A 14,197-nucleotide genomic window follows, 5' to 3' on the forward strand; every position below is an offset into this window, starting at 1 on the left:
CGGGGGGGGGGGGTGCATGCTGCTTCTGTTGGGGTTATTCTGATGATTATTCGTCACAGTCATGGCCACAGGCAGAGGCCTCCAGTGCCCTCAGGCAGACACAGGTGTCTGCGCTCCAGCTTCAGATTCTGCCCCAGGACCCCAGAGGTGGGGCCTGACCTCTTCCTACAAGGACATAGTGACCAGCTTGCCCCCAGTCCGCCCAGGACTTTCCTGGTTTTAACACCGAAAATCCCTGATCCTGGGAAACCCCTCAGCCCCAGGCAAACCAGGCTGGATGGTCACACTTTCAAGGAGCCTCCTTGGGAGGTGGAATGGCTCCAAAGTGAGCAGAAGGGTTATGCCAAACCATACCACGCGCCGGCCAGTAGGGCCCTGCCTAGGGCCAAGGAGAGGTCAGGGTGGCTGGCACGCATGTGGGCTGCTCCACAGAAGGCCATTGTCTGGTCCTGCAGAGAGAGCCAGCTGTGCTCAGGGGGCCTGCACCAAGCTGGGGACAGGGCGGGGGTGGGGGGGTAGAGGAGGGTCCTGGGGACAGTGGCTAGACTGTTCCCACTGAGGAATCAAAATGCCTGGCACCGACCCAAGTCACCAGAAAGAGAGACATATAAATTGCGGGCCATTAGAGGGAGGATCCTACATGCCAATGGGCAAGAAGGTGTCCTTGCACTTGACCCAGCTACCTGGCCAGACCCCTTCCCTATCCGGGCCCAGGTGGAATGCCTGGCTACCCAGAGCCCTGGGGAAGCTTTGGGGCTTTCTGCCAAGACAAGTCAGCTTCTGGGCCTGAGGTCTCTCCTCTGAGCATCAGCACAAGTGCAACCTGGGCGGGTAGGGGTGGGTCTGAGTGCCTAGAAGAGAACTTTCTTTTTTTTTTTTTAATTTTTTATTTATTTCTGAGAGAGAGAGACAGCGTGAGCAGGGGAGGGTCAGAGAGAGAGGGAGACACAGAATCTGAAGTAGGCTCCAGGCTCTGAGCTGTCAGCACAGAGCCAGACACGGGGCTCGAACCCACAAACTGTGAGATCATGACCTGAGCCAAAGTTGGACGCTCAACCGACTGAGCCACTCAGGTGCCCCTGGAAGAAAATTTTCTTAACCGTCTGGATCTACTTAGTGGCTAGGATGTGCTCAGAGCCCACGCCACTGCTTCTGTGTCAGGCCGTGATGAGCTCCTTGGCATGTCCAGTGTCTGAATCTATCTGCCTCATTTCTGGGGCCCATGCAAGGCAAGGTGAGGTGAAGTGTTATTTCTTTGCCTTCTGTTCATAAGCTGTTCAATGAAAAGGCCCTGAGGTTTGCAGAAAGGGCTGTGCCAACTCATTCATGGGCTCTTGTGATATTGATGCCAACAGGTCCAGCTGTGTGACTGATGGTTGCCCAGGTTACTGGGTTTCCCTCACTTGCTGATGCTGTGTCATTTTATCCTGCGACGACCTTGTGACATCACCTTTGTTATCCCCACTTAACAAATGGGTAAACTGAGGCTCGGGGAGGTTAAGTGAACCCCGTAAGGTTTCACTGCTTGTAAAGCTAGAACGGCACTTGAACCCAGGTCTCTCAGACTCCCTTCACAAAGGGAACCTGCCCTCAGCAGATGTATAACCAGGATCTAGTTGAGCGTATTATCCTAATATGACGAACTGTCCTGAAACTGGGCTTTGGAGATTCCTCCATTTAATTTACAAGATTTTTTAATGTTTATTTATTTGAGAGAGAGAGAGAGAGAGAGAGACAGAGTGTGAGTGGGGGAGGGGCAGAGAGAGAGGGAGACACAGAATCTGAAGCAGGCTCCAGGCTCTGAGCTGTCAGCACAGAGCCCGACGCGGGCCTCGAACCCACAAACCGTAAGCCGAAGTCGGATGCTTAACCGACTGAGCCACCCAGGCGCCCCTTAATTTACAAGTTTTAATCAAGCACCCTATTTGAACCAGGACTATCCCAGTTACATGTTCTGACCCGTGAGTGACTGGTCATTAATCGTCACCATTGTTCTTGATGATGAGCACTAAGCTGAACCTGGTTCTGCCCTTCCAGCTCCGCAGGGGATAGAGAAACTCCTTCTGGAAGCTCTGGATAGGGTCCTACCTCCATGCCTTTGGCGATGCAAGTATCCCCTCTCCTCGCCGCATCCCACCCCTGCCACCCTCAAGGGCATCTCCAAGTCTCCCTTCCTCTGCTCACATGCTTCCCTCCCTTCCCCGCCCCCCCCCCNCGTAGGCAGAGAGAGATGCCGCATCCTGACCACTTCTATCCTTCCCCAGACACCCTTGCCCATGCTAGGAGCACAGTAGTGATTCAGTACATGTGCTCTGGCCAGAAAAATCTACAGGGCGTGGCGTGGAAGCCATTGGTTCATTCGGTAGATTGTTATTAAACATCGACATACACTCCATTGGCACTGGGCCCAGCCGGCCTGTCTCTGCCCCTAGGTGACAGTCTCTCAGGGCCAACAGCTAAATGCCAAGATCACACTCCCTCAGAAAGTCTGTGATGGGCAAGGAGGGGGCCGCAGAGGCTCCACACACAGCCCCTGGCTCGGTCTCTGGGGGATCTGGGCACAGTTCCCAGAAGGGACACAAATCAAGGCCTGGAAGGAAAGGAACAACTGTTCCCNGGGGGCTCAGCACTGGAGAAGGCTGCCCCGCCACGGGAGGTACAGCCAGAGGCCACGGGTCTTCCCGCCAACCTGACTTCTGTTACACAGACAGGAATTTGGGGTACAAATGGACACCGCGGTGTTTTGTTCATTAACGGGGAAGGGAGATTGGGGTTCAGAATGACACATGAGTTTGAGTCCCAGCTTGGCCACTTCCTGGCTGTGTGACCTCAGACAAGCCACATCCCCATTCCGAGACTCGATCTCCTTGTCTGTAACGTAGGAACGTAATATCCTTCCTCAACACCGCTAGCTGCTCAGTCATCATCTGCTCCCATTTTGTGTTCGACGTGCAGGCGAGAGTTAGCTCCTTTTGTAGACGAGGAAGCCCGAAGCCAGAGAGGTTGTCTGGTTCGGCACCACGTTCAAGTGCGACATCGACCAGGCCGTGGCCCTCCTGGTGGCATTTTCTGTTGTGCTTTTCTCCCTGTGTCTAGAGGACCAGTTGCACTGCCATCCTGTCCCCCGCCCCGCTGACCCCTGCCCTCCCTGGTGGGGGCGGGGACCTGACGTCGGCCCTCCTTCCTCCAGACCCTTTCTTCGGCCAGCGTTATGTCCACATCCTGGGCCGCCAGAAGCTCTACCACGTGGTCAAGTACACAGGCGGCTCCGCGGAGCTGCTGTTCTTCGTGGAAGGCCTGCGTTTTCCCGACGAGGGCTTCCCGGGGCTGGTGTCCATCCACGTCAGCCTGCTGGAGTACATGGCCGAGGTGAGGGCTCCCGGCCTCCGCCATGACGGGCCAACCCTAGGACCGGGTGGAGTCCTTCCAGAGGGCCAGTCTTGAGGCCCCACTGTGCTCCACTCCCCTCCAAGCACCAAGAGGGGGTGGCCCAAGCTTGGAGACCCACTTGCCCCCCACCACCCACACGGGTCTGCCCTCCCCGCTGTCAGTTCCAGACCACCGCGGGCCAGGACACAGAGGACTCTGTAGAAGGCGAGGCTGCATCTAGCTCAGATTTATGAGAACAGGCTCTGGAGTCCGACTGCCCGGCTTCGAGCCCTTGGGACGCGGGGCAGGTGAATTTGCCCCCCGTGCCTTCGTTTCCCAATGGATAAAACAAACGGCAGAAGTGTCTCCTTTTGGTTGCAAGCAGCCAGGCTTGTAGGAACGCATTCACAGTGCGCCCCCAGTTCCCTCAGAAGAAAGGCAGGAAAGGTGGCGTTAGCGGAACAGGGTAAGGAGAGGGCTTCTGCTCCCACCTGTGCGTGGAGTAGCCTGACCATGGGGGTCTCAGCCCCCTACCACCTCCCCCCCACCAGCGGAAACCGGCAGAGATTCAAAAGGCAGACCCAGGCAGGAAAGGCGGGCAAGGCCCATAGCCCCGCCCACCCCCACCTTCTCCACCAAGGGCAGGTGCCCGTTTCCTATAGCTGTTCAAAGCCAACTACACAAAGGAACCCTGGAATTCGCTCCTTTTCCCTCAGGCTCCGGACAAGCTTTCTGAACCTCTCCTTAAAGAACAATCTAGACTTTGCAAGATTCCCCCAAACATTGAAAACAGTCACCTGTAGAAAAGGGCAAGGTGCCCAGAGCAGAAGTGGAAGGCCCAGGGCTGGCTCGGCCAGCCTGAGGGCCAGTTTCAGGAAGAGGACTTTGATGAAGCAAGATCCGATGGTGGTTGAGAGTATGGTTGCAGCAACCTGACCACCTGGGTTCAAATCCGGGCTCTCCCCCTTGTAGATCACGTGACTGTGGACAGCTCCATAACAGGTCTGTGACTAGAGGTCTGTGACTCAGTTTCCCCACCTGTAGAACCCCCCCGGGGTTGCAGTAAGGCAGAAACGAGATGTCATATGTGATAGGACCACAGGACCCGGCACACAGCAAAGGCTCAACAAATGTAGAATGGTTGTCAGTTTCACCCACTTTACAAGGCAGGCGTGAAAGGCACCCTGGCCAGACTTTGTGATCCCCTCCTTTGTCCCATGCCCAGGAGATTCCCCTGACCCCCATCTTCACGGACACCGTGGTGTTCCGGATTGCTCCGTGGATCATGACCCCCAACATCCTGCCTCCCTTGTCAGTGTTCGTGTGCTGGTAAGCAAGCAGCGGGGCTGAAGCTGGGGCTTCGGGGGCAGGCAGACCCGAGTTCAGATCCTGGCTCTGTCATTTACCATCTGTGTGACCTTGAGCAACCCACGGGGCCTCCCTGTGCCTCCGTTTCTCTGACATGCTGACATCGCAGAGTCACTGTGGGCATTAAACAGAGCAGGCAAAGTATTAATCCAAGGTCTTGCTTGGTACAGTTGGTGCTTTAAATAGAATAGCCATCATTTCTTATCTCATTCTTGTCTTTTAATTTTTTTGATGTTTATTTATTTTGAGAGAGAGAGACAGCGTACAAGTGGGGGAGGGGAAGAGGGCAAGGGAGACACAGAATCCGAAGCAGCTCCAGGCTCTGAGCTGTCCGCACAGAGCCGGACGCAGGGCTTGAACTCACAAACCATGAGATCATGACCTGAGGCGAAGTTGCATGCTTAACCCACTGAGCCGCTCAGGGCCCCTCTTTTCTCATTTGTGCCCACGTTGTCTGGTTAGGAACCTCCAATGCGTATTCAGTTCATTTTATGCAGCATTTTTTTTTAAGCATCTATTATGTGCTAGACAGGTGCAGCAAGATGAGAAACCAGGGAAAGCAATGCCTGCGTGGGTGGTGGCCATGACAAATGGGACCCTGAGGCCCTGGGCCTGTCCCCTGCCTCTAGGCTAGACATAGCTTTTCTTTGGAAATCTGGGAAGGTGGGGGCAAGAGGCCCCTTTCTCGTTTTATTTGTTTGTGACCTTGGCAAACGCCATGAGCAGAGCAGTTTGCTTGGCCTTGGCTCCCCCTTTGCAAAGGTCAATGTGAACACATTGGTGGCCTCGTCTGCCCAGCACAGCCCAGAGGTGCCAGCTGCTTGTCGCCACTGAGGTTGGACTGGCCCCTTGTCCTTCCTCACCCTTCCTCCTGGCCTCCCTCTCTTCCCCAAACTTCTCAGCATGAAGGACAATTACTTATTCCTGAAAGAGGTAAAGAACCTGGTTGAGAAAACCAACTGCGAACTGAAGGTCTGCTTCCAGTACGTAAACCGAGGTGACCGCTGGATCCAGGTGAGGAACCCCGGGCTGGGAGGGGTGTGGCCCGTGGCTATGCAAGAAGAGCTGGCTTCACGTCAGTGCCCTGGCACCCAGCAGCTCCTTTATGGGAATTCTGCTACCAGCTCATACATGCACATGTGCACAGAGACATACATGTATAAGCTAATGCCCTGTAGCACTGCTTCTGATAGTAGCAAAAGACTGTAAAACAACCTAAATGTCCATTAACGGGGGACTGGGATATGGCACGATTGGGAGAGCCTTAACATGGAGTACTATACAACAGCCCAAAAGAAGCCAACATATATATACAGAATGCACTTCAAACAAAGGTGTTCCTTGCAAGAAAATGTACATAGGATGTTACTGATTGTGATTTAAGATATGAGAACAAAAATGTTTGGAGTGTGCAGAGACTATTTGAAGGAGGATATGTAAGGGACCACTGTCACTATTTGCTAGTGAAGAGAACTGGGGAGGTTGGCTCATCTGACAGCTCTCCTCGGTGTCCCCGCAGGATGAAGTTGAGTTTGGCTACATAGAGGCCCCCCACAAAGGCTTCCCCGTGGTCCTGGACTCCCCCCGAGATGGATACCTGAAGGACTACCCAATGAAGCAGCTGCTGGTGAGATGCTGAGCGCCACTTCGGCCTAAGGGGTGGGGGGAGCTCTAATTACACAGAATGGCCAGGAGACCTTGAGCATCCTTGACAATTTCATCTATTGCCCAGCACCTCCATCTTCTCTGCAGAATGCATCAGCTGGGATAGAGACCTCCAAGGTCATGTCCTTGGAGAATGTTCTCATAGGAGAGTGTGACACTACCCCAGGGCCTGACACACCACACATGCTCAATAAATGTACTGTTGTTATCAGTTGCGCGCACTTGGGAAGGCAAGTGTGAAAAGCTATACCCTGACATGACTTTTTGATCCCCCCTAGATAAAAAGTTTTCTCATAGGAGAGTTTCCTCCCAGGAAATGGGAACTATGGGAAAGAGACGGGGCAGGGGCCCTAACTCCTGCCCCTGCCCCAGCCCCGGCTTGCAGAAAAATAAGTTCCAAAGAGGAAAACTATAGATAAGCGATTGTCAAAAATCATGGTTCCAACTTCCAAGCTCACTGAAGCTGTGGTTTTTAGTTTATGTGTTTTTTTTGTTGTTGTTTTGTTTTGTTTTTGCTTAGAGAGAGAGTGTGGGGGAGGGGCAGAGGGAGAGAGAAGGAGAATCTCAAGATGGTTTCACAATGCAGATCCTGATACAGGGCTCAATCCCACAATCCTGGGATCGTGACCTGAGCTGACATCAACGAGCCATGCAGGTGCCCCAGTTTACACGTTTTTTTAAAGCAAGTGGACTCCCTGATTCTAGAGGCCATTACCAGCCCACTTACACCCTGAACCACTGGCAGAGTAAAACCTGTCTCTTTTGTCTTCACTTTCCACCCTGAACAGGCAGGAAAGGCTTGGACAGAACAGGAAGCAGAGAGGGTAGGTCAGGGGGCTTTTCCCAAGGTCTCGTGCAAGGCAGCCTGTCCTGGAGTCCTGAGAGGTTCACAGGGTCCCACCTACTTCTTGAGAACCTCCCCTAACCTGGTGCCCTCACCACGGGGAGATGGTAGAGCCTGGCCTCGCATCTTGTTCCCCCCACCCCAAGCGGCAAGCCGCTTAACCTCCTCAGCCTCGGTTTGCGCATCTGTAAATGGGGATAGAAACGGTATTGTTGTGAAGATGGAAGGCACGTATGAGGCATCGTGCCGCACCTGACATAATGGTCATCATCAGCCGGCGTTACGGTTACCAGTCCATGGCCTTGGACATCACCCTTGGTGAGGACTGTCCACTTCTTCCCACGCTGCAAGGGGTAGAAACAGATCAGCAGCGGTTGCCGCAGGCATGAGAACCGAGGCCTCCCAGCTCTTGTTCTCACCCTCTTCCCGGGTCGCCACCTGCCTTCAGTGTTCCAGGCCGGCCGGGTTCCAAGGCTCCGGGCTGCATTGTTCCCGGAGGCCCGGGCCAAACCCAGCTTTATGCCGCGTGCCTGCTCGCCTGTGTGATGCCGTAAAACCCAGCTGCTCCAGCGCCCGGCACGTCACGCCTTGCCATCTGGGGCTCCCGGGCGAGAAAGCGCTGAGCTTGCAGCCACCCACCCCACTGGGCACGGCCATCCCTTGAGCCCTCCGCTGGGCCAGGACAAGTCACATCTTCTCGCCCCATAGTATTTTTTTTTCTTACACAAGAATTTTTGTCAGGCAAGCTTAGTCCCAGCCCCAATGCAAGTTTCCAAGCAAGGCCCCTATTTTTTCACCAAAAAGTCATGAAAGGAGCCTTAAAATTCAAGAGTCCCTGGGGTGATATTATGTGCCACCTCTAGTTTGTCGGAGCTCTGTGCTGAGAAGGATTCTGAGGCTACCTCTGGGCTCAGTGAACAAATACGGTTGGTTAGGAACTGGGGGTATGGTCTATATGTCGCCTATCTGTCATTCCTGCATGTATTGGTCTGCTTTTACAAAGTAAGGCTGCAGTAACAAACAACTCCCAAATCGTAGTGGCTAACAACTAATGGTCTGCGTAGTGCTTGCACTCAGTATGGGCTGTTGGTTGGTTATCCGCAGACCTGCTTCCTCCTACCTTCCCCATTCTAGAACCCAGGCTGCAGGGGCAGCCCCAGCCGGGGAAACGCCATTCTCCTAGCACAGGGAGAAGAGAAAAAGTTGGCAGGCGTATGCAATGGATCTTACAGCTTCTACTCTGAACCGGCCTGCGTAGCACTCACATTTCGGTGGCCAAAGTCACAAGATCAAGTCCAACCCTAGGCGGGGATTTCTATTCCTTCCACAGAGAGATACCACCTACCAGCAGTGACTCAGGATTCAAGGTCTTCTTACCAGGAAAAGGGTAGTGAGTTTCTGGGAACAATGATACAATCTACCATCGGATGCCTCTTTTTACAGATTGGGAAACTGAGGGTCAGATAAATGAAGCAATGAGTGGGGATTTCAAAAGCACGAAAGGTGAACTAACCCTGAAGTCACCAATATGTCTCTGTGTCTGAGAAAGAGAGGCATGGGGCGCCTGGGTGGCTTAGTTGGTTAAGCGTCTGACTTTCACTCAGGTCATGATCTCGCGGTTCGTGGGTTCAAGCCCCGCGTCAGGCTCTGTGCTGACTGCCAGCTCAGAGCCTGGAGCCTATTTCAGAGTCTGTATCTCCCTCTCTCTCTGACCCTCCCCTGCTCACGCTGTCTCTCTCTCTCTCCTAGAAATAAAAATATTAAAAAAAAAAAAAAAGAGAGGCATGTGCAGAGACCCAGTGCACACACACACTCATACACACCTGTGCATGCCCACCCTTACACCAACGTGCTCACAAACCCAGCCTCCCCATGCCCAGCCCCTGCTCTTTGGTGGGAATAAGAAGACCGTGGGCAAGCGTCTAGACACTAAGTGCCCACGGCAGCAGATGGAAGGTGGTGAAAGAGTAAGTCATCAGGTGGTGGCTGAGCTGGGGGGCTGAGAACCCCTGGCTCCAGGAGACTAATGATGGGTGTGTGCCCCGTGCCAGGGCCCAGATTTCGGCTACGTGACCCGGGAGCCTCTCTATGAGCCTGTTACCAGCCTTGATTCCTTTGGGAACCTGGAGGTCAGTCCACCGGTGACCGTCAACGGCAAGACGTACCCTCTGGGCCGGATCCTCATTGGGAGCAGCTTTCCTCTGTAAGAGAAGTCAGGGTGCGGCGCGGGGAGCGGGGGTGGGGAAGTCGCTCTTTCTCTTTAGGAGTGGCCTGGGCCGCTCACACGCGAAGAATGAATCCCTTCCTCAACTCTGAAAAGATAACAGACACTCTTAGAAATAAAACCAGGTTAACCTTTATATCTTAGCACGACTTAGGATCTAATATAAAACTAAATAAATAGCTCTTCCCTAAACGGGAGGGCGTGTAGTGAGACTATAAACCAGGTAGGGAAGGGACAAAGGAGTCCATAGAAGGCAGCTGACAGAGCATGAGTGTGGGAGAGGATCAATAAGTCCTTGGGGTGCCCACACACAGAAGAGGGCAGAGGAGACATGGCCCTACCCCAAAGCAGGAATCCCTGGCTCCCTCGCCTGTTCGTACCACCATCACTCCCTCCCCAGGTGACTCACTTCCCAGTGAAAAGGCAGATTCTTTCTTGATCAGGACATTCAGTGGGAAGAGTGAGTACTGTCGGTCCTCATTTCACAAAAGGGCTGCCAGGAACCTGCACATATGGGATCAGCCAGGATTTGGGCACCAAGTCCCTCTGAGCTGCATGGGATGCTCTACCTCCTGGGAGGAAACCACTGGCCAGGAAGTGACCATTTGTCTAGCTCCTCGCCACCCTCCGTTCACCAGATATTTTCCAAGTACCAGCCAAGTGGCAGCCATGGTGTTCTAAACATGAAGTCCGGCCCCGCCTTCAAGAAGGCAGTAGAACTCACAGACATGAAATAGCAGGGGCAGAGGAGGGACATATATAGTGATAGAAAGAAGGCTATGGGGCCAGGGGAACCCAGAGATAGGTTCCCCCTTGGGGAGTTCAGGGAGGGCTCCTTGGAGACAAATACTTATTGAGGGCCTCCTCTGCCAGGCACTGTTCTAGGCTGTAGGGATACAGCAGTGAGCCAAATAGACAAAGCCCCGGCCCTCGGGAACTTTTCACTTAGGGTAGGAGGAGTACAGAAAATCAGCATGGGAGCCAGCAAATACATGAGATCGTTCTGGATGCTAATAAGTGCAACGAAGGAGAAAAAAGAAGGCCACGTGGTAAAGAGTAAAGTTAGCTCTCGTGGTTTTAAGGATGTGACTTGGGAATTGAAGCTTGAGTGAGAAGGGAGCAGCCATGGGAAGATCAGAGGGAAATAGCATTTCAAATGGAAGGAAAAGTAAGGGCAAAGCCTTCCGGGAGAGCCAGCTTAGCAAGTAGAACGAGGAAGAAGGGTGGGGGGAGGCTGGTAGCAGATCCCGGCGGCAGCCAGATCAGAGAGGAATTTCTTGGCCACTGTGAGGGCCGGGAGTAATAGACTAAGGGTACTGGGGAGATTGAAGACCTCAGAGAGTCTAAAAGTCAGGAAGCGCTTCCTGGAGGAGGTGTTGCTTGAACTGATTAAAGATCGAAGATAAGTAGAAGTTAATGTAACAGAGAGGCTCATGGGTTAGGGCGGGCAAGACCCCTGAGCACGGACGCTGGTCTCTTTATACCCATCGACACCCTCGGGAACTGAAGGGGCTGACGGCTGGGCTCCATGCCATTCGTATAGGCCGCGGCTGCAGCGAAGGCCTCCTTCTTTACCACTGGGCACACACGCCTTCCTGCGCCTGCACCGGAATCTCTCAGCCCTGAGGCTCAGGCTCCTTCCTGGGCGTCTCGCTGATGCCTCCCTCGATCCAGGCTAGAGGTTGCAGAGGTGAACGCCTGCAGGCCCTCGGGTGAGGCAGGCGCAGTGGGAAATGCCCTGAAGAGCTGCCTGGTCCCCGCCCCTACCCCAGGTCCGGTGGTCGGAGGATGACCAAGGTGGTGCGGGACTTCCTCCAGGCCCAGCAGGTGCAGGCGCCCGTGGAGCTCTACTCCGACTGGCTGACCGTGGGCCACGTCGATGAGTTCATGACCTTCGTCCCCATCCCAGGCACAAAGGTGAGCCGGCCACTGAGGCCCGAGGGAGCAGGATAATGGAGAACTCATGTACTACCAGCTCCTGTCAGCAGAGGGCAGGATCTAGAGGAAGTGGACCGCACAGAGGAAGAAGGAAGTAGGCTCAAGTCGGTTTGCACGTTGTCGCTGTGGCAGGTCAATTTTTAACCCACTATACCAAAATATTAGCATTTCAACATGGAATCCATGTAAACATTTTTAATGAGAGATTTTACATCCTTTTATTCATACCACGGCTTCAAAATCTGGTGTGTATCTTACTCTGAACAGCACATCTCAGTTCAGACTAGCCACAGTTCAAGGGTCCCATAATCACAGTGCTGGGGCTACTGTATTGCTGTAATGCTCTAGAGAGCTCTGGGGTGCAGCCCTGGGGCTCTTTTGTCTTCTGAAGTGAAAGGAATGGGATTGTTATACAAATGGCCCAGCCTGGAGAAGCTCTTCCATTCTGCCCAAAGCCACTTTGGACTCTGAGCTTTGACTCGATGGCATTGCAGAGAAAATCCTGGCAGGCGGCCTGTGCCACTCAGCACAGGGGAGGCACGGGGAGGCTTGAGGCCACAGCAGATGGGGCTCCGAGTCCCCCGGGGGCTCCCTCATGCTCCTCGGCCACCTCCCCTCTGTTGACACTGTCCCTCTGGATGTTCTTCCACAGCAATTCCGGATGCTCATGGCCAGCACCTCGGCCTGCTACAAGCTCTTCCGAGAGAAGCAGAGGGAGGGTCACGGGGAGGCCATCATGTTCAAAGGTGAGTGCCCACGGGACCTCGGCAGGGAATGGGGAGCTGAGCCCCCAGAGACGCCCAGGGGGAGGGGGCAGCTGAGCACTTTGCTCCTGAGCAGCTGGCTCCACTTTCTGGGTGTTGGATGGCTCCAGGCTGTGAGATCACCACTGTGGGAAGCAGACCTGGCCTCTTGTGACCATCACGGTCCTCAGCTGTCCGCCACTCCCTACTCTCAGCGGCCGTGCGAAATGCTCATTCAGCACTTCAAATGGCACCAGACTCAAAAGAGAGCTAACTGACGAGTGATCTGGATTTGAGGCACTTCAAAAGGGAGACAGATGGGGTGCCTGGGTGGCTCAGTCAGTTGAGCGTCTGACTTCGGCTCAGGTCATGATCTCACACTCTGTTAGTTCGAGCCCTGCGTCGGGCTCTGGGATAACAGCTCGGAGACTGGAGCCTGCTTCGGATTCTGTGTCTCCCTCTCTGCCCCTCCCCTGCTCATGCTCTGTCTCTCCATCTCTCAAAAATAAACGTGAAACAATTTTTTAAAAAACAAGAAAAGGGAGATAGACAAAAATATACATAATGCAGTTTGGGGACAGGAAGAAAAGTGGGACTAGATCGACATGATGTACAGCCAGACATCATTCCTGTCAGTCCCAGCGTGAGAAATTATCTGCCTAATTTAGGCATTCACTTAATTGGGACAGACGTAGACTGAGACTAGGTGTGCTCTTGAATTAATCACGGCAAGAGGGAAAGCTGATCGGCTGGAGACAGTGAGTCAGGTTAGAGAGGCCGTGACAATTTCCTACATGTTTTTCTTAAATTACTCTTTGTCACTTTGCAGCTTGATATCTCCTGTCTACTTACTCCCAAAAGCCCGCGTTCCTAAGGCTGATAGATACTTATGTCCATCGCTGCCCTCCGTATGCAAAGGCAGTGTTCTTGATAGTGACTGTGGGCCAGGACAGACAGAGCCAATTTAAGACCACCATCCTTTTTGTAAATTCCCAACCAATGGGAAATTTTTTCTTGGATTGGCCAGCATGAGTCTGGATTTTCTGGAGCCTTCTTAGTATGGTAGACACACCCCAAAGCTACCCATGGGATATAGGAGCCATTATCTTTATACAGACAGGTCCAAGTGGCACTGTGGAGGCAGCACGGGTACAGGGTATGACAGTTCCAGTCTCTTTGCCCGACAGCCTGCAAGATTGGGAAGGGCAATGGACCAGCCGACTCTTCCCAGATCAGGCACAAAAAAGGAAAAAAGAAGAAGAAGAATTAATAGCTTAGGTTCTAGAATAAGACTGCCTGGTCTGCGTACGGGTTCTGCCAAGGCTAGAAGACCTTTGACAAGCCATAGGACTTCTCTGTGCCTCAGTTTCTTCATCTTTAATGCTAACAGCTGTCCCATAGGAATGTAGGAAAGGTTCCTGAGTTGACCCATGTAAAACATCTGGAAGGGTGCCTGCCTCGTAGCAGGTTCTCGACGAGTGCCAGGCACGATTAATCAGACCGAAAGCCATGTGTGGAAGAGGAGACAGCTGCAGGCAGGCGCTGAGCGTGAGGCAGGTCTAGAACACAGGACGGGTGCCTCTGGTTTTTTGCCACACTCACCCCGGTCAGCGGCTTGTCCTTAGAAGCAAGCTCCGGGGGAGGGGAGACCCAGGTACCCACCTGTACCCCCCACCCTCTGGCCAGAGAGCAAGCAAGCCACCTCTTCCGTGTCCCAAACAACATGGCCCCCCATGGAGAAAGAAGTGCGTGCTGCCCTCCGCTGCCCTGGGGTTACCTCCGTGGGCCCCTCCCTGTCCCCAGCCCCATCTCCTTCCTCCCAGCAGTTATTACCCCACTAGCTGGGGTTGGGGGGGGAGGCGCCTGACAGAGGGGAGCACCCAGGCTGGGCGCCTGAGGCTGGACTGTCCCCTGTGACCTCTGACCTCCACAGGCTTGGGCGGAATGAGCAGCAAGAGGATCACCATTAACAAGATTCTGTCCAGTGAGAGTCTCGTGCAAGAGAACCAGTACTTCCAGGTGAGGCCCAGGGGTGGGGGGGGGGGG

The 14,197-nt window shown here is 53.8% G+C and overlaps 1 protein-coding gene across 1 annotated transcript in view; it reads left to right on the forward strand.

Annotated features, from left to right (window-relative positions):
- The window catches only part of PADI2 (peptidyl arginine deiminase 2), a 45,002-nt gene that overhangs the window by 26,541 nt on the left and 4,264 nt on the right, over nt 1-14,197 (forward strand). Inside the window, exons 6-13 of the mRNA XM_077775573.1 lie at nt 3,097-3,369; nt 4,595-4,698; nt 5,640-5,751; nt 6,257-6,364; nt 9,298-9,449; nt 11,243-11,387; nt 12,061-12,154; nt 14,085-14,170. Coding sequence (XP_077631699.1) covers nt 3,097-3,369; nt 4,595-4,698; nt 5,640-5,751; nt 6,257-6,364; nt 9,298-9,449; nt 11,243-11,387; nt 12,061-12,154; nt 14,085-14,170 — 1,074 coding nt within the window. The remainder of the gene's footprint in view (nt 1-3,096; nt 3,370-4,594; nt 4,699-5,639; nt 5,752-6,256; nt 6,365-9,297; nt 9,450-11,242; nt 11,388-12,060; nt 12,155-14,084; nt 14,171-14,197) is intronic.

Source organism: Crocuta crocuta, unplaced genomic scaffold (genome assembly GCF_008692635.1).
Source record: "Crocuta crocuta isolate KB4526 unplaced genomic scaffold, BGI_CrCroc_1.0 scaffold127, whole genome shotgun sequence".
NCBI lineage: Eukaryota > Metazoa > Chordata > Mammalia > Carnivora > Hyaenidae > Crocuta > Crocuta crocuta.